The 19693-nt window shown below is 43.6% G+C and overlaps 2 protein-coding genes across 2 annotated transcripts in view; both read left to right on the forward strand.

Moving 5' to 3' along the window:
* oxsr1.L (oxidative stress responsive kinase 1 L homeolog) overlaps positions 1 to 19202 on the forward strand; it is a 66031-nt gene extending 46829 nt beyond the window's left edge. Inside the window, 9 exon segments of the mRNA NM_001093445.1 lie at positions 300 to 365; positions 8932 to 9054; positions 10291 to 10326; positions 11442 to 11570; positions 12567 to 12640; positions 15439 to 15491; positions 15645 to 15713; positions 17097 to 17161; positions 18597 to 19202. Coding sequence (NP_001086914.1) covers positions 300 to 365; positions 8932 to 9054; positions 10291 to 10326; positions 11442 to 11570; positions 12567 to 12640; positions 15439 to 15491; positions 15645 to 15713; positions 17097 to 17161; positions 18597 to 18671 — 690 coding nt within the window. The 3' untranslated portion in view covers positions 18672 to 19202.
* On the forward strand, positions 1980 to 5870 carry LOC108718714 (lamina-associated polypeptide 2-like). The gene is made up of 2 exons (XM_041565764.1): positions 1980 to 3401; positions 3473 to 5870. Exon 2 carries the CDS (start codon positions 3580 to 3582, stop codon positions 4870 to 4872), a length of 1293 nt encoding a protein of 430 aa, XP_041421698.1. The 5' UTR covers positions 1980 to 3401; positions 3473 to 3579; the 3' UTR covers positions 4873 to 5870.
* Positions 19203 to 19693: the final 491 nt, after the last annotated feature.

Here is a 19693-nt window from a genome sequence, read left to right on the forward strand (position 1 = left end):
GTAAAGGTACCCCTCTACCGTCTCCATGAGATAATTGTTATGCTCTGCTAATTAGTGCCAATAATTCTGCTTTCTTATACTCCTCACACCCCCTAAATGCTTTACACTTTCATATGTGCTGCGTTTCTCCCTAATCAAGACGAGGAGGGAGGTGAGAGACTCCCCACGAGGCTGCCGAGCTGTGTGAATTCTTGCTGTTTAGTCATTATCGTACATTGCAGAGTGATGATATAAACGTATAAAGGTTTGAATGGCAAGTCTAAATCACATCCAACCTTTCTCGTGTCTCTGGCTTTCAGAATAAAGAGTTCTTGCAGGAAAGGCTGCTGCAGAAAGGGCCCACCATAGCAGAGAGGGGCAAAAAGGTATGTTCTGTTCTCTGTTTAATGTTGTGTCACTTCAGAGCTACTGTATGTGTATTCATCTCCCCTGTCCAAAATGCATGTTGCAAGGCTTTTAATTCCATATGATTGACAGGGCTTACCTTAAAGGGGAAATTACCAGGGTGAACCAATTAAATAGTTTTCAATGGATTAAAAGCTCTGAGTTAAGGTAATTGCTATTGAATGCAGTGTTTTTAATGTCTGACTGTTTACCCTCTCGGCACATCTAGTTTTAACTCCTGAAACTTTGTAACAGAAGCCGGCCGATTAACAGACCTGGAGCTAATTAACTTCTGTTACATTTGTCAGAGAGTCAGAACAAGAGAACAGAAAGTGTTGAATGGACACTTCATTTAAATGAACAGTAACACCGAAAAAACAAAGGCATTTTAAATGAAATTAAAATGTAATGTACTGCTGCCCTGCACTGGTAAAATGGATCTGTTTGCTGCAGAAATAATCCTATTGTGTTTATACTTAGCCCCCTCCAGAGGACCTATTCCCCCTCCTGGGCGCCCCCTAAACCACCTTATTTGTTATAACTGGCTTTAAAAAGCAGCGGGTTTGGTGGGTGCCATGCTACGTCTCCTCTCTAGCATTGCTGCATGTACCGTTAAATAAGGTCCAATCAGGAAATCACAGAGGATCAGAAGCAGCGCAAGATAGTGCCCACTAACTTTGCAGCACTTTTCTGCTTTTAGCAGACGGGTTTAACAAAACAGGGTAGTTTAGGGGGGTCCCCAGCCGTATTGTTCAAAGGAGGGTGAGCTCTAAAGAGAGACTGTATTATTACAGGCTTTCATCCTCCTTTAATTTGCTGTTCCTTGTAAGGAGAACTAAAGCCTAACTAAAGAAGTAGCTAGAAATGTCATACATTATGTTTTGTGCTTCTGTACCAGCCCAAGGCAACCACAGCCCTTTAGGGTAAGGACACACTGGGCGTTTAGGGGAGATTTGGTCGCCTGTCGACTAATCGCCTCGTCTTTGCGGCAACCAATCTCCCCAAACGCCTTCCCTCGCTCTGCGCCGGCTAAAATGAAAAAACGCAGGCGCTAATCACACACGGCACTTCGTTTTCCGAAGTCACCCGAAGTTCGACAGGCGACCAAATCTCCCCAAACGCCCAGTGTGGCCTTACCCTTAGCAGTAAAGATCTGTGTCTCCAAAGATGCCCCAGTAGCTCCCCATCTTCTTTTCTGCTGATTCACTGCACATGCTCTGTGCTGCTGTCACTTACTGAGCTTAGGGACCCACTCACAATATACAGTACACATAGAATAGAAATGTCACAATATAAGGCTGATTAGTAATTAATACAGATAATTACTACATGGCAGGACAGAAACCAGTGCAATTAGCATCAGAATTTAATAATCAGCAAACCTGTAGCATCAGCTTATATTACAGTCAGGGAAGCTCATTTTCTGCTGGATAATTAGTGACGAGCCCTAAGCTTAGCTTCTCAACAGCCAATCAGAGCCCACTGAGCATGTGAGTGTCACAGACACTTTCCAAGATGGTGACCCCCTGTGACAAGTTTGAAGTCCTGGATCATTGCTGCTATTGACAAGCTCAAACTTTAGCCTTGTGCAATAAGTCAAGTATAAAACATATGGCATTTTTAGCCCTATTAATTTTTAAGGTTTAGTTCTCCTTTAACCTCAGGCCCTAAGACGTGGCAGAATTTCAGCACCCAGAATGCCTTGACCATTGATTCTGTATTTGAAGATGCAATTACTCAAGCATTCAGGTAGCAGTTGTAGTCATAATGGAAGGGAGTGAGCCAGAAAAGCAAGATTTGCTAATACAAATAGGAATAAACATAAAATCCGAAACCCTTTCAGTTGATTTGTGTCAGTAGGTCGGAGACCCTGACAACCCGTTGCAGGCTGGAAATAAGCAGAATAGGCAAATTGATAATGCAAAGACCATACAGAATTAATCATGAAGACTTTAAAATTGCTTAGAATCCATCTATCAGATGAATACAATATAAGGGCAAACATCCTCTTTAACTGGATTCATTAGCAGAGAGATTATTATAAGAAGTTTAGCCAATCAAAGGAAGCCATCTCATGGCAGTTTTTTTTTTTTTTTTTTAATTTATTAAAACAAAGTATTAACAAAATAGTGTTCTGCAGGAATTGGAAGTGTCGTATAATTAATTAACATAGGATAGAAATGTTTTAAAAAGAGAAGCTTTGTGGATGATGGTAACCATTTGGAGATTAATTGGTTAAATTAATTATTTATATATATATATATTTCCCTAGTCACCCATGGCCAGCATTCACCAATGGGTTAATCGCCTTCCAGGCCAATGGACAGGACCTCCCCCAAAGTTTAAATGGTCAGCCCCTTCCTTCCCACACTTGTCTTTTTTTGTCCTGTCCAGTGGCCGATGGATTACATGGAACATCAAGCAGGGGCTTTTTGCCTCTTATCTATCCCAGCGTGGGGGGTGGTTCTGGCTCTCTCTTTCCCCCCCCCGGGCGCTGGAAGTCCTAAGCTCCCCTGTGTAGGGGTTAGCTATGGAAGCCATAAGCGTTGGCACAGGATTGCCAAAGGCCGCCTATTGCCGCCCTGGGATGGGCTAGGTAGAAGGCACACTAACCGTGGGGCCCTGCAGAGGTGCAGTAGGCCAAGGATCCATTTGGCGCCAGCAGTTCCGCTTACCAGGAGGATAGAAGGCGCCCTAGTCACCGCCGCGGAGAATGCGGCTATGGAGCCGCTCAGCTTGGGGCCGCGTCCCTGCAGCAGAAACAGGAAGCGGAAGTGCGGGCGCCGCCATCTTGGTTGAGGGCATTTCGACGCGGAGCGTCAAAGGAGGCGCTGGCGCCAAATAAGATAAGTATTCATGGCGTTCGCCATGTATTAAGCATGGGGCATATGGGATAAGGCAGCAGAGAGGTCCCTATATGATTTATGCTGAGTATCAGCGGGGCATAAATAGCTGCCAGCAATTACCTGCGGGGGCCATTTTGACTACATGCAGAGAGCACAGAAGTCGGTCAGCAGGTATGTGAGGGTCTGTAAGCCCTACCTGTATTGCCTATGGATCAATCTGACAATGTGTTTTTGTTATACAGTATACACATGGATCCGGTGATGCCTGCCAAAACACCCCAGCCTAAGGGGAAAAGGTGAGGTAAGGTACTGAGGAAGGAAAAAAGAGAGAGAAGCAGTAGCGGTACTAATGGTTTTTATTTGTTTTACCAGTCTTCCTGCCTCAGAAAAAAAGGATAAAGCTCCGGAAAAGCATACGCCTGCAACGAAAGTTCAGGAAGAACCAGTAGCACCAGTCATGCAGACTCAAGCATTTGCAGATTCTCTGGCAGCAGTGATCAAACAAGCTGTAGTGCAAGGCTTCCAGGAGGCAGCAGGTGCCCGAAAGAGACCCAGGCAGTCTCATGCGAGACAAACTGAATCATTGTCAGAAGTGTCTGAAGGCGAGTTAACGGATACGACTGGGATCATGTCTCCATTGCTTTCGGAGGAAGAGGAATTTGACTCAGAGGATGAGTCAGGCTTTGACCTGGCTGTAATTGAGCCGCTAATAAAAGCAGTCCGACAGACCTTAACTTTTCCAACAGGAGCCACAAGGCTGTCGTCAGCAGATAAATTGTTTCCTTTAGTAAAGAAAAGATCTGTGGGGTTTCCAGTCCATGCCTCAATAAAGGAGATAATGACTTCGGAATGGAAGAAAATAGATAAAAAACCTCAAACAACCGGGAGATTCTTAAGAAAATATCCCTTTGAGGAAGACGAAACAAAATTTTGGGATTCCACACCCAAGGTGGATGCAGCCGTTGTGAGACTAGCTAAAAGAACCACTTTACCGGTAGATGATGCAGCGGTGTTCAAGGAACCCATGGAAAAGAGAATTGAATTCAATCTCAAAAAAGCGTATGGAGCAGCAGGCTCCGCATGCAGACCGGCAGTAGCATTGACTTCAGTCTCACGGGCGTTGAAGGTTTGGCTGACTGATATAGAAGAGGCAGTATCTTCTAATGTGAAAAGACCTAAACTGGTCGAGATGTTGGTGGATTGCAAGATGGCTATCGATTTCATCTCAGAGGCCTCAATTGATTTAGTACATCTTATGGCTAGGTCCATGGCACTCTCAGTGGCAGCCAGGAGGGCCTTGTGGTTGAAGCCTTGGGCGGCGGATGCTGCTTCCAAGTCCAATCTGTGCCAACTTCCCTTCGAAGGGGATATGTTGTTTGGAGACAAGCTAGATGTCATCATCAAAAAAGTTTCTGGAGGGAAAAGCGTGTTTCTTCCTCAAGAAAGAAAGAACAAAAGGGGAAGATATGAACACCCGTCCTCCAGAGATAGAGAGAGACCTTTTGGAGCCTCAAGGCAGTACAGGCCCGGTAGAGAGTATTCGAGGCAGCCTTCCTGGAGGGCTGGGCGACAGGGAACAAGAGGAAATAGTAAAAGGACCGGTGTTTTTTCCTCTTCAGCCTCCACCTCACATCAGCAATGAGGGTGTCCCGACTCAAGCGGGGGTGGGGGGACGGTTATCCCTCTTCGCCCACGTTTGGGTCGAAAATATCCAGGATCGTTGGGTGTGCAAGACGGTCCAGGACGGTTTCCAGTTGGAGTTTACAACGGTGCCGAAAAGAAATTATTTCCTAAACTCTTCTTTCCGAAAATCGGGAGAAAATTTGGTTCTCATCCAGGAATATATGAGTCAGCTGTTTGCCTCAAAGGCGATAGAAGAGGTGCCAACTCAGGAAAGGGCGAAAGGATTTTACTCAAGGCTCTTCCTAGTGAAAAAAGCCTCAGGTTCGTTAAGACCAGTTCTGGATATGAGAAAGTTAAACAAGTTTCTGAAGAAAAGAAGCTTCAAAATGGAATCTTTGGGATCAATAATTCGTGCCATCGCAGTAGACGATTGGCTCACAAACATAGACCTGAAGGACGCTTATTTTCATGTGCCCATCTGCAAAGAACACAGGAAGTTCCTAAGGTTTGCGGTAGACGACACACATGTTCAGTTTACGTGTCTTCCCTTCGGCCTTTCTCAATCACCGAGAGTGTTCACAAAGATTCTGGTGTCACTCATAGCCGAGTTAAGAAAACAGGGAGTACCTGTATATCACTACCTGGACGACATCCTAGTGGCCGCAACGTCGAAGGAAGAGTCCGAGGAACATACGGAAAAGGTAGTAAGGTTCCTTCAAATGCATGGTTGGGTGGTCAATACACAGAAGAGCAACCTGTCCCCAACAAAATCACTGACGTTTTTAGGGGCGCAGTTTCGGACAGAAGAAAATACAGTAAGTCTGCCAGAGGAAAAGCAGCGGAAACTGATTCAAGCAGTAAAGGATTTCAGGTTCCGGTCGACCGTGTCAGTACATCACTGTCTAAAAGTTTTAGGTTTAATGTCTTCCACTATCCAGGTGGTGAAGTGGGCAAGGTGGCATTCGAGGGGCCTGCAGAACTTTCTGCTAAGAAAGGTGAGGATTCCACACAAAAAACTGTACAGAAGTTGAGACTACCTCAAGCGCTGAGGTCAAGCTGGACTGGTGGTGCAGTCAAGAAAACCTGGCAAGAGGTATGTATCTGGAAGAGCCAGACTGGATTATTCTGACAACCGATGCGTCGGAGGTAGGTTGGGGCGCACACTTGAAAGAAGATTACGCCCAAGGCGCTTGGGATTTGAAGCAGGTCCCCTCAAACATTCTGGAGATAAAAGCAATAAGAGAAGCACTGCTTTCGTTCAAGGGAACGATAAAGGGGAAAGACATAAAAGTTATGTCAGACAACACTTCGGCGGTGGCCTATGTTCAAAAACAGGGAGGCACCAGAAGCCTAGCTCTATTAGAAGAAGCAAGTCACATCTTCCACTGGGCGGAAAGATGGCTAAGAAACTTGACAGCAGTACACCTACCAGGGGAAAAAAATACAAAAGCAGATTTTTTGAGCCGAACCCTCCTAGATCCCGGGGAGTGGAGCCTGCACAGCGAGATCTTTCAGGAATTGGTAAATATCTGGGGAATGCCAGAAGTGGATGCCATGGCGTCAGTGGAAAACAGAAAATGCGACACGTTTTATTCCAGATTCCCATGCAGAGAGGCGGCTGCAGTGGACGGCTTATCCCAAGATTGGTCAAAGGGGTTGATCTATGTGTTCCCCCCAATCCCTCTCATCTGGAAGGTTTTGAAGAAGATAGACCTAGAGTCAGCAGAAGCGATAGTGGTGGCCCCCTTCTGGCCAAGGAGACCATGGTTTCCGTTGCTTCTCAGATTGACTTTGGGAAAACCCAAGAAAATTCCGGAATTCCCTGGGTGGCTATCCCAAAGGATGTGCCAATATCAGGAAAGAAATCGCCTGGCTTTGATGGCATGGCGGTTGAAAGGAGGAAACTGCTAAGTCTGAATTTGAACGAAGAAGTAGTGGATTTCCTTCTAAAATCTAGGAAGAGTTCAACTTCAGTACAGTATTACAAAATTTGGGACAAATTCGTTATGTTCTCCTTGGCTGCAGGGAAAGATCCGATAGAGGCAACAGATTCACTTATAGTAGATTTTCTGTTTGCGGGATACAAAAAAGGTTTACATTGTAACACACTCAAAGTACAAGTGTCAGCCATCTCAGCCTTGACAGAGAAAAGTTGGGCCCTAGAGCCTCTGGTGAAAAGGTTCTTTAATGCTCTGATGAGAGTAAAGCCGAATGTGCGGGGGATGGCACCACCATGGGATCTTCCGTTTGTGTTAGATACATTAACACGCCCACCTTTTGAGCCGCTGAAAAGCACTTCACTATGGAACCTTACGCTAAAGGTTATCCTGCTAGTAGCAGTCACCTCAGCATGTCGTGTGGCAGAATTGTCCGCTTTGTGTGCTACGGAACCATTTACTACCATCTTTAAGGATAAAGTAGTGCTCAGACCTGCTTTCAAGTTCCTGCCAAAAGTGGTTTCCAGGTTCCACATGGATTTAGAGGTAATACTTCCCTCATTTTGCCCAGATCCAAAGACCGAGAAAGAGGCTCGGTGGCACACCTTAGATCTGGTGAGAGCGATAAAAATCTACCTAAAAAGAACAAGCTCTTGGAGGAGGTCAGAACATTTGTTTGTTATCCCCTGTGGTTTCAGGAAAGGCAAAGCTCCTTCTAAGAAGACAATAAGTTCTTGGATTACTACGGCTATTGCAAAGGCTCACAGCGTAGCAGGCAGGAAGATTCCCCAGGGCCTTAAGGCTCACTCAACTAGAGCTCTAGCGAGTTCCTGGGCTTTTGAGGCAAAAGCATCACCTGAAGTCATATGTAGATCCGCAAGATGGTCTTCGGTCAACACGTTTATAAGGCATTATAAGTTGGATGTCCTTTCCTCTCAGGAAGCAAGATTTGGGAGGAAGGTGTTACAGTCTGTTGTGCAATTTGCTGAATAAAGCAATTATTTCTTCACTAAGTTATTGTCCCTCCCTAATTTCAGCTTTGGTAGTTCCCATTGGTGAATGCTGGCCATGGGTGACTAGGGAAAACAGGAAATTGTTTCTTACTTACCGTAATTTCTGTTTCCTGGTCACCTTCCATGGCAGCATTCACCAGGGAATTTCCCACCCAATAACAATTGGAGGAGGTAAGCTTTACAACTAAGACAAGTGTGGGAAGGAAGGGGCTGACCATTTAAACTTTGGGGGAGGTCCTGTCCATTGGCCTGGAAGGCGATTAACCCATTGGTGAATGCTGCCATGGAAGGTGACCAGGAAACAGAAATTACGGTAAGTAAGAAACAATTTCCTGTTATATACACATGCGGTATAGAAATTCTTATGCTGCCTTTTGCCTCCCCCCTTCATTAGCCGTTCCTCTTAAGGGGTTGTTCACCTTTAGTACATTTTAGTATGATATAGAGAGGGATATTCTCCGACAATTTGCAATTGGTTTTCATTTTTTATTATTTGTGTTTTTTGAGTTTATTTCACTTTTTATTCAGCAGCTCTCCAGTTTGCAGTTTCCTGTGAGCTGGTTGCTAGGGTCCTAATTAACCTAGCAACCATACATTGATTTGAATAAGAGACTGGAATATGAATAGGAGAGGCCTGAATAGAAAGATGAGAAATAAAAAGCAATAACAATACATTTGTAGCCTTACAGAGCATTTGTTTTTAGATGGGGTCAGTGACCCCCTATTTTAAAGCTGGAAAGAGTCAGAAGAAGAAGGCAAATAAATTTAAAAAAATGATAAAAAATAAGTAATAAAACCCAATTGAAAAGTTGCTTGGAACTGGCCATTCTATAACATACTAAAAGTTAACGTAAAGGTGAACCACCATTTTAAGTTGAGCAATATTGTGCAATAGAGTTAGGCCATGCTTAACATTTAATAAACACTCTAAACATGCTCCGGGCTGCCATATTACCCTGTGTTTGTATAAATAAAGCAATAATGATATACTGAAGCTTATGGCACCACCCCAGAGAGTGAGAGACCTGGCAGCAGTTCCGTTGCTAGAGTTGGGGTGATAACGAATATCATGATTCCCGTTATGTGGGCTCCGGAATGTACCTCATTGTTTCTGTTCAACCTTTGCAGGTCAGGAGAGTGCCGGGTTCAAGTGGTCGGCTCCATAAAACAGAAGATGGCGGCTGGGAATGGAGCGACGACGAGCTGGATGAAGAGAGTGAAGAGGGAAAAGCGGCCGTATTACAGCTTAGGGTGAGGGCGAGTGCTACTGACATCACTCACACATCAGTGGAAGTTTTTATGGAGCACATGATGTTTTTTGCATTGACATTCATGTATAGGATGTGACATTTCCCTAGGGATATTGCAGTGTGTTGCTGACTGAAATACAGTATAGATTTACACACTGGGCCTCATTTATAAAGAGCAGCACAGTACTAGGTGCAAAAACCCCATGAATGTGGCAGTTGCACCTCATCACTGCAGTTGTGATTTAGTTACACCTGTGCCCAGTGCTGTGAGCAAGGGAATCCTGCATTTAACACTTACCTTTGACACTGGTACTGGTTTGCACACTGTACCTACATGCAGTATTCCTAATCTTTGCACCAAATGCAGTAAATGAAGGGAATAGTCACAAGCTGCCTGCCTGTTGCTCATAATGACATACATGAAGCTTCTGTGTGAATTGCAAACGGATGAAAGGAGCTCCCCTATTGCCCAGCAACTGGCGGAAATACATTCCAACCCTTGCAAAATAAAATAACTGCATGGGGGTGCAAAAACATGGCAGATTGTGGTTATTACACTTTGTAACTTGCCCTTAAGTGCACACAGCTGTCACAATCTTTTCTCAGAACTAACAGCCTATTGGTGTCATTTTTGGGTTTCTTCATCCCATAATATGTGTGCACCATGAAGAGAACTAGATAATGGATTACATTGGAGCACCACTATGTATTATGTCCAGCCTACTACGTCTTTCACCCCAAGCCCTGAGTGATGATCACATCATTGGTGAGGGGGCAAGAGAAAGTGGGGCTGACAGGGGTGTGCACTATGGAGGCTGTAAGGGATTTAAGAATTTAGGGTAATAATATAGGGATTAAATAGTCATGGTAAAGGTTGCCTAAAGCCAAGGGAATGTTCAGTAAAGAGCTGTGACGTTTGCCAAAATAGTGGTCCTGGCTATAAGAGATATTACAAAGCAAGACCCGGAATACACAAGATTTCGAGTGGGAGCCATCCGTGTGTTAAACTGGTAACTGTGTTTTAAAATGCCTTGTATGTTTGTCTTCTGATCATATTGATCCTGCTGTGTGTGTGTGTGTGTGTGTGTGTGTGTATGTCATAAGCACATTAGATTGTAAGCTCCACTGGGGCAGGGAGTAACGTGTTTGAGGAATAATCTCTGTATAAATAAATAAAATACGGCAGTGTTGTATAAATACAACGCCTAATAATCTTGTTGGTTTTTTCTTACCATAGTCTCCACGTGTAAAAGATTCATTACAAAACTCAGAGGTGAGTACAAAATTCCATCTTCACTGTATATAAAGGTAGAATGATGTGCTGATAGATATCTGGGATGTCACTACAGAGAAGCCACTGTAGAACATTTCTAGCAATGTCAGGGCAACCAGCAGGGGGCACAATTCTGCAAGGCCTTGTTATTTTTGGGCCTGGAAACTTTAAAGGAGAACTAAACCCCCCCCGTTAATCAAAAATCCCCATCCCCTTCCGTCCATTGGCCCCCCTCACTGCTTTTTCCCTCATTAGTAAAGCAGTGGGAAAAGTGTCCCTGTCATGTACCTTGGCATATTCATGCAGAGTAGCGCAGCGGAGCTTTACGGCGCCATCTTCTGTGTCTTATGGTTCCTCGCGGAAGTGGGCACCGGCACAGAGCTTTTTCGCGCATGCACAATTGGGACCATTCTGGTATTCGTGCCTACTGCACATGCGCGGAAAGCTCCGAAGATTGCTGAAGAAAAAGAAGAGTGGCGCCGGAGAGCTCCTCTGCGCTACTCTGCATAATTATGCCAATGTACATGGAGAAAGCTTTGAGAGGGGCCAATGGACGGAAGGGGATGATGATTTTTGATTAACGGGGGGTTTAGTTCTGCTTTAAAGGAAAAGGAAAGTTGTTTCACACTTGAGTGTGCCAAAATGTTAGGCACCCCAAGTGAATGTATTGACTTACCTGGTGCGCCCGGGGTTATACTAGTGAGCACCACGGAGCAATTCTATTCAGGCTCCTTTATGCTTCTCGCTGCTGCACATGCGCATTAGAGTGAAAAGCTGAACTTTAACTAAAAAGTCGGCTATTTCATTCTACTGCGCATGCGTCTGCCCCGGGAAATTTGAAGAATGAAGAAGCCGGAAGAGGATCGTTCCGTGGTGCTCACTGGTATAACCCTGGGCCGGTGCAGTTTTCTGCTGATAGGAGCACCGGCCCAGGTTTTCAGGTATGTAAATACCCAAGTGTGAAACGGCTTTCCTTCTCCTTTAAGAGTCCCAAGTGGATTTCTGAGTCTAGGGGTGTCACATGACAGGACTAATGGGGGGGGGGGTGCTGATTACTGCAGGGGTTCGTTTGCATTGCATTCAATGTACATTCATACATATTTTTGGTATTCCAGCTTTTTCCTGCAACAGAGCCTTCAGCATCATATCTTCAGACTCCAGCACAGCCCTCTGTTCATCTACCTCAGCCAGCTGGACAAGCTCCGCCTTCCCAGGTGTCTGTCCCAGTCCCTCCTTCTGGGCAGGTATGTTACGCTGGGTCGGGATTAGTATCTATGGAACAACTACAATGGAAAGAAATATGGCAGCTCTCACTAAATGGTATAAGGACAGATATGCAAATTATGCAAGATATTTAGTCTGACAGCTCAGTGATCCAGGGGCAGATTCTGAACTGTTACAATTTGCTCCATTAGTTAATACATTTCTCAGCAGCATCTGTGGAATATTAATAACTATTGTACTAAAGGGGTTGTTCATCTTTGAGTTTACTTTTAGTATGATGTAGAGAGTGATATTCTGAGACAATTTGCCATTGGTTTAATTTTATATTATTTGTGGGTTTTGGGTTATTTAGCTTTTTATTCAGCAGCTCTCCAGTTTGCGATTTCAGCAATTGGGTTGCTAGGGTCGAAATTCCCGAGCAACCATGCATTGATTTGAATAAGAGACTGGAATATGAATAGGAGAGGCCTGAATAGAAAGATGAGTAATAAAAAGTAGCAATAACATTACATTTGTAGCTTTACAGAGTATTTGTTTTTAACTGGGGTCAGTGATCCCATTTGAAAGCTGGAAAGAGTCAGAAGAAATAATTCAAAAACTATATAAAAAAAAAAATGAAGACCACTGGGCATTCTATAACATAATAATAAGCATATACGTGAACCACCCCTTTAATGAAACTCAGGGATTCTGCTCAGCGGGACTAAGATAAGAAATGGATCAGTAGAGAACAGTTTACAGAGTCTGTAACCCCCTTCCCCTCAGAGCTGCTTTAGAAAGATTAAATGAAGGTTAAAAATAAAAAATTATTAGAAAAACAACACAAAAAGGAAAAGTGAAAGCTCACCAGAAATAGACTTTTTTTGTTCACCTACTACTGTATCTGAAAACAACTGGGAAAAAAGTGTTGAAAGGTGAATAACCCCTTTAAAAAAACCTCCCCTTAATTGAAACACAGCAAAATTTGATGGAAATTTATTAAAAATATTGATGCAAATACTGTCCCTTTTGTTTAGGCGACTCTTGCAGCTGCTGCACCTCCTGCACAAGAAGAAGCAAAAGCCGCCATCAGCTTAGTATTACGATTAAGGTAAGGGCCTCTCTCTGCTTCATAGTATTTAATAGGACATTTTGAATGGCCTTGCTTCCTTCCTGAGTAAAGTAGAGGTCTCCTATACCCGTGTGTGTGAGTTGCCTCTCAGAATGTGGAAATCTGTTTCTTGGAGGCAAAGGGGTAAATTTACTAAGCGGCAAAAATTTTCCAGCGACAGCTTCGCAGCCATCGCAGCACTTTGCCAGGCGAAAATTTGCTCAGACAACGCTAATTTACTGAAATGCGAAGTTGCATCCAGGGCGTGGAACGCTGGCAAATTTTCACTATTGTTACTTCGGCAATCAAAGCGAAGATGCACTAGCGTTCAATTATGCCTAGCACAACTTCGTTAGAGGTCTTCGCTGAGGCTAATTTGCATACGGCGGGGAATGATAACGTTGAATGGACGTATATGTTGCAGCAAATACATTACACTACACAAGTCCAGGGAACCTTAATAAAGACAATAGAGTTGTTATATTTCCCTACACATGAGCCCGCTGTATAGTTTATGTTCCATATGTTAGAAAATGTATGAGGGAACCCGGTTACCCCAAAAATTCTTAAGGCAGACTATCACTCTGAAAAAAGGAAAAGACGCCAGCGTTTTTTGGGACTTAGAAACTTTTTCCACTAAAAATATGATGTAACAGAAGATAGAGGAAGATCTATACACTCCATTGCACTTCATCTGGTCAGCTGGCAAAGGAAAGTCTGGCGAAAGTTAACGTTCAGTAAAATCCGCATCTTAGTGAATTTGCAGAGTAACGTCCATTTGCCAGAGCGAAAATTCGCCTGGCAATAGAGTGCGAATGGCCACTAGCGTCTGACTCTATTGCTAGCGAAATTACGCCTGCGCCCGGCGAAGTGCCTGGAGGCGGTAATGCTGGCGAATCGAGCCAGCATTAGTCACTTCGCTCTTTAGTAAAACTGCCCCATAGACTATTTGGGGGCCTCTTAAAGGAGAACTAAACCCTGCCCCCCTCCACTGCCACTCCATTGCCCCCTCCAAGCTTCCTCCCGCAGCATTTTAATAGTCTCCTGTATCTAGAGCTGCAATAAATCTGCAGTGTTGCTTAGCGGAGTTAAACGGCACCATCTTCTGTCTTCTGATCCTCTTCTGTCAGTTGCCAATACAGATCTTTTGGGAGATCAGGCAGGGAGTTGGGCGGAGCATGGGGCTAGGGTTTAGTTTTGCTTTAAGGCAACAATAGTTAAAATGCCCCTAAATGCAATTTAACAGTGGGGCTCATTCATTAACATTGGGCACATTTGCCAATAGGCAGTAACTCATGGCAACCAATCAGATTTCTGCATTGATTGTTCTACTTGCAGCTGGCTCAGTTTAGATGGACAACTTGCATGTATGGAACTGTTTTAAAGGATAAGTAAACCTTAAAATAAGTGAATGTAAAATTGATGAGTACTTTTCGAAGCACTTTTGTCATTTACATTCATTATTTATTTTCTTTTTATTCCAAGATATTAAGGGATACATGTGCTGTTAATATGAATGAATTTTGTTACAACAGCGCCACCTGCTGGTCATTTTCCCACCAGTCTGACCACCAAGTAGTCAAGGAAGTTGTCAGGAGAAAGAAAGAGGCTGCTCTGATGTTCTTCTGCTTAGGAAAAAAATTAGAAACCTTTCTCAAATCTTTCCTAAGCAGAAGAACATCAGAGCAGCCTCTTTCTTTCTCCTGACAACTTCCTTGACTACTTGGTGGTCAGACTGGTGGGAAACTGACCAGCAGGTGGCGCTGTTGTAACAAAATTCATTCATATTAATAGTACATGTTAATAGCTTGGAATAAAAATAAAATAAATAATGAATGCAAATTGCAAAAGTTCTTAGAATAGCACTCTCATCAATTTTACATTTACTTCTTTTAAAGGTTTACTTTAAAGGGATATTGTCATGGGAAAAATTTTTTTTTTCAAAATGAATCAGTTAATAGTGCTGCTCCAGCAGAATTCTGCACTGAAATCCATTTCTCAAAAGAGCAAACAGATTTTTTTATATTCAATTTTGAAATCTGACATGGGGCTAGACATTTTGTCAATTTCCCAGCTGCCCCTGGTCATGTGATGTGTGTCTGCACTTTAGGAGAGAAATGCTTTCTGGCAGGCTGCTGTTTTTCCTTCTCAATGTAACTGAATGTGTCTCAGTGGGACATGGGTTTTTACTATTGAGTGTTGTTCTTAGATCTACCAGGCAGCTGTTATCTTGTGTTAGGGAGCTGTTATCTGGTTACCTTCCCATTGTTCTTTTGTTTGGCTGCTGGGGGGGGGGGGAAGGAAGGGGGGTGATATCACTCCAACTTGCAGTACAGCAGTAAAGAGTGACTGAAGTTTATCAGAGCACAAGTCACATGACTTGGGGCAGCTGGGAAATTGACAATATGTCTAGCCCCATGTCAGATTTCAAAATTGAATATAAAAAAATCTGTTTGCTCTTTTGAGAAATGGATTTCAGTGCAGAATTCTGCTGGAGCAGCACTATTAACTGATTCATTTTGAAATTTTTTTTTTTCCCCATGACAGTATCCCTTTAAGCTTGACATGGGAACAAGGAGTGCAAAGTAGGCCCTAAAGCCTCACATAAACATAACATTGGATCATATTCAAATCTGCAGGGAATGAATGTGTGGATGGTACCAGTTTGCTAACCTTGTCTGTGGCACAACATACTAGTCAGCTGCTTCATGGGGTGATCCGGCATCTCCATTTTAAATGTCAAAAGTCAGTGTTGGAGATTTAACAACGCTTCTCCTTTTGTTCTTGAATATTAACAGGAATACAAAGAAAGAACTGAATGATATTCGATTTGAGTTTACCCCAGGAAGAGGTAAATATAAACACTTCTGGGAGATCCTGGATCTCTCAGCCTTGGAGTTTCTTTAGGTTCAGGATGTAGTTCCAGAATCCTTCCTGTTTTCTTTCTGCACAATGTTTCTTCCTATCGGGAGAGTTAAAGTGGAATTCTTGAAATGTTTTTCAGATACAGCAGACGGCGTATCGCAGGAACTTGTCTCGGCTGGCCTTGTAGATGGCAGAGATTTAGTAATAGGTATTTATTCTTTTCTGTTTTACCCTGTCTCCTTTGCCTGGCCAATACTGCTCAGTTTGGGAAGTTCTAATAGTGATAACGTGATTGGATAATGGGCAAGTTTACATGGCTGTAGCTGTTATTATTGGAGTATTTGGTCTGGTCATCTCAAAGGCATATTTTGCCCACTGATCCGAACATTTTGGCCCTGTTGCAAACAATTGGATTATGTAGAGACCCTTTTAGATTAAAGGAATGGTTCACATTTAAATTAACTTTTAGTATGGTATAGAATGGCCAATTCTAAAGGTGTCCATAGATGTATGGAAAATCTTTCCACGAAAGAGTGTTTGTTTCAATACACACGTGTAGAGCTGAATGGTCAGATATACAGGTAGATATACGGGAAGAAACAATAGAATTCTACCTGTATCTGACGATTCAGCAATAACAATGGCCGATGTTTGGGTCCCTTCAAAGGCATCCAATCAAAATTTTCCGTCCAGCCCGATCGACAAGCCGACTGATATCCAAGTCTTCTGCCGATATAGGTCGGCTCATTTCACACCATACACGCACTGAATTTTGTACGATATTATCTGTATGTCTATGGCCACCTTTAGCAACCAATTTTTTATGGTTTTTAAATTATTTGCCTTTTACTGACTCTTTCCAGCTTTCAAATAGGGGTCACTGACCCCATCTAAAATCAAATGCTCTGTAAGGCTACAAATGTATTGTTATTGCTTCTTTTTATTACTCATCTTTCTATTCAGGCCTCTCCTATCGTTGCAAGGGTAATTTGGACCCTAGCAACCAGACTGCTGAAATTGCAAACTGGAGAGCTGCCGAATAAAAAGCTAAATAACTCTCAAACCACAAATAATAAAAAATGAAAACCAATTGCAAATAGTCTCAGAATTTTACTCTCTGCATCATACTAAAAGTTAACTCAAAGTTGAACAACCCCTTTAAGGTTGGGCCATATACACTTCCTGGTGGGCTACTAGGCCAACCAGAGTTTTCCCTGACCCAATCAATATTCGAAAAGCTGCAGATTAGATATTATTCAGAATAGACAACTGTTTTGGATCTATACACAGGAGATCTGTAGCAGAATTAGTTATTTGGTTAAATCAACCACCACGATTGGTCTACCAAGGCCTGTGGGATTTACTATCCCCCGTATGTAATAAAAGACACGAAGTTCACCCAGTAACCCATAGCAAGCAATAAGATGTTTGCTTTTAAACAGGTGACTAGTAAATGCTACCTGCTGATTGGTTGCTATGGGGTACTGCCCCTGGACAAACCTAGTGCCTTTTATTACATAACCCGCTATAAGAAATAAATGGGTTACCTGCTTTTAATGTTAATATAATGAAACCTTTATTCTGCTTTCAGTTGCGGCCAATTTGCAGAAGATTGTCGATGAACCTCAGACAAACAGATCTGTTACATTCAAATTGGTACGGTTTGAGGCTTCTTTCTGATTATTCTATTACTGAAATCACTGTCCTGCATGAAGCCTGTATCAGGGGAAGCAAAACTACCTACATATGGGGATCAGGCCCGGCCAATAGTGAGGTTTCAATGAATTCCACTGGGTGGTCAGTGCTCCGCAGTGAAGTCCAGTTCTTCTCCTTCAATTGTACAATTTTGTATGGGGCCTTTATTCTGCTGAAACTGGTAAAGTCCTTGCCCAGACTATTGCCGTAATTTACAGAATTGTCAGCAATGTCCTTATATACTGTAGCTCTGTGATCTGGCTGCGCTCTGCACATAACCGTACTCTGGAATCTCCCCCGCTCTGCCGACTCTCACAAGGTGGCCCCAGTTCCGGAACTAGGGGTAGGCAGACGAGGCAGCTGCCTAGAGTGCAATGATAGGGGGTGCTGGGCAGCTACATCTAGAATTGTCTTCTGCTTACCCCTGGTCTGTGTTCTTTGCCCTCAGTCTTACTCCCTTTCCTGCCCTCCGTTGTTCTCCTGTCACTATCCCCTCTGTTGCTCTCCTTCCCCTCCGTCGCTTACCTCTACGTCATTCTCCCCTCCGTCAATCTCTCTTCCTTCGCTCACCCCTCCTTCCCATCCGTTGCTCTCCCCTCCTTCCACTCCGTCGCTTACTCCTCCGTCGATCTCCCCTCCGTCGCTCACCCCTCCTTCCCCTCTGTCGCTCACCCCTCCCCTCCGTCGCTCACCCCTCCCCTCTGTCATTCTCCCCTTCCCTCTGTCATTCTCCCCTCTGTCGCTTAGCCCCTCCCCATCTTCACTCTTCCTTCCTTCGCTCATCCCTCCCCTCCCATCATTCTGCCATCCGTTGCTTACCCCTACCTTCGGTCTTTCTCCCCTCTGTCACTTACCCCTCCGTGGTCCCCCCCCCCATCGCTCTCCTTCCCCTCCTCACTCTCCCCCGGCCAGGTTGCCTAGGGCAGCCCTGTCATTGCTGGCTGCCATAGGACATTCTGTAAGTATATAACCATTTGAATGATGTGCAAGTTTTGGAGGAGGATGCCTGTGTGCCCCCCTCCCTGCTTATAAATTTAGTGCTGCTCTTGGGGGGGGGGTGTCTGCATTTCATTGGAGCCTGCAGGGCTGGGCATGTAGTGCAAAAAAACATGTTGGATTGTTCCTGTTTTCTTTGCCCCATGCTTTGCACATAATAAACTATCCCTATAGTGTGTATGTATATATATATATATATATATATGTATATATGTATATATGTATATATATATGTATATATGTATATATGTATATATATATATATGTATATATATATATATATATATATATATATATATATATATATATAAATATATATATATATAATATAATATAATATATGCACGTAAGGGACCCCCTGCTTATAAATAACTTGTTTATGGTGTGTTTCTCTCCCCAGGCCTCTGGAGTGGATCCTTCTGACATTCCGGATGACGGGAAGCTTGTAGGTTTTGCGCAGCTCAGTATCAGCTAAGCCACCATGTTGGAGCCGCTCCGTAACCAATCCCCTCTGTGAACATCTGCCCCGCCCTTCTCTTGGCCTAAAGGAACCACTACTGCCAAAGAATAAATTCTGGCTTTTTTTGGAGCTGTAATAACACGTATTCTTTTTAATTTTCGTCTGAGATCTCTAACGTAGTGTAAGAGAGTCGCTGGGAGGCCCGCGCTTTGTACCCAGCAACAGTGTTTGTGCACGCCACGAAATGTCATTTGTTTGTCTTTATTTTTTTTTATCCTTCATGTGAAATGTGCTTGTTAACCTCTTCAGTGCCACCGCTCACCACTGAATGGGCTCAAGGCGCCGTTCTCCTGCCACCGATTCTGTTCCGTTTGCCTTATGGGAGTACAGTATACTACTGAGTAGCAAACACGGGGCTTCTGAAAGAAACAAAGGCAAAACAGTAGCGCGTTTTTTTTTTTGTTTGTTTTTTTTTTTTGGGATCTGATTTTTATCGGCTTTAATTTAAAAAGAGGAGAGTCTAAATAATAAAAAAAAATAATTTCAGTTGGTCCTTGTGCCTGATTTGTCGGTGGATCACAGATTAAAAAACAATCCAAGGTCATCTGGGAATAAAACAAATTTCAACTGATTGTAATGACTGGCACATGGGATGTTTTGTCACCTGTGATAAATCTGCGTTACCAGGGGCAACAAAGGTCCCCAGTTTCTTTTCCACTGACGAGGGGCCCTTTGCTACCCCTGGTAGTGCATATTATCCCAGGCCACAAAATATCCAGTGTGCCTTTGGCCTAAGGCCAGAGACCTGCTAAGATTCAGGGAGATTTAGTCGCCTGGTGACTAATCACCTCTTCTTCGGGCGACTAATCTCCCCGAAAAGCCTTCCCGTTGGCTACAATCTAAATTGCCAGTGGGATGGCACTCGGAGCACTTCATTTTCCGGCAACTTTGGAAAACTCCGAGTGCCATCCGACCGGCAATTTAGATTGTAGCCAACGGGAAGGCTTTTCGGGGAGATTAGTCGCCCGAAGAAGAGC

Source organism: Xenopus laevis, chromosome 6L, assembly GCF_017654675.1.
Source record: "Xenopus laevis strain J_2021 chromosome 6L, Xenopus_laevis_v10.1, whole genome shotgun sequence".
Taxonomy (NCBI): Eukaryota; Metazoa; Chordata; class Amphibia; order Anura; family Pipidae; genus Xenopus; species Xenopus laevis.

Bases quoted from the DNA above. Each gene is read 5' to 3' on its own strand.
- LOC108718714 (XM_041565764.1), top strand. From the start codon at position 3,580: ATGGTTTTTATTTGTTTTACCAGTCTTCCTGCCTCAGAAAAAAAGGAT.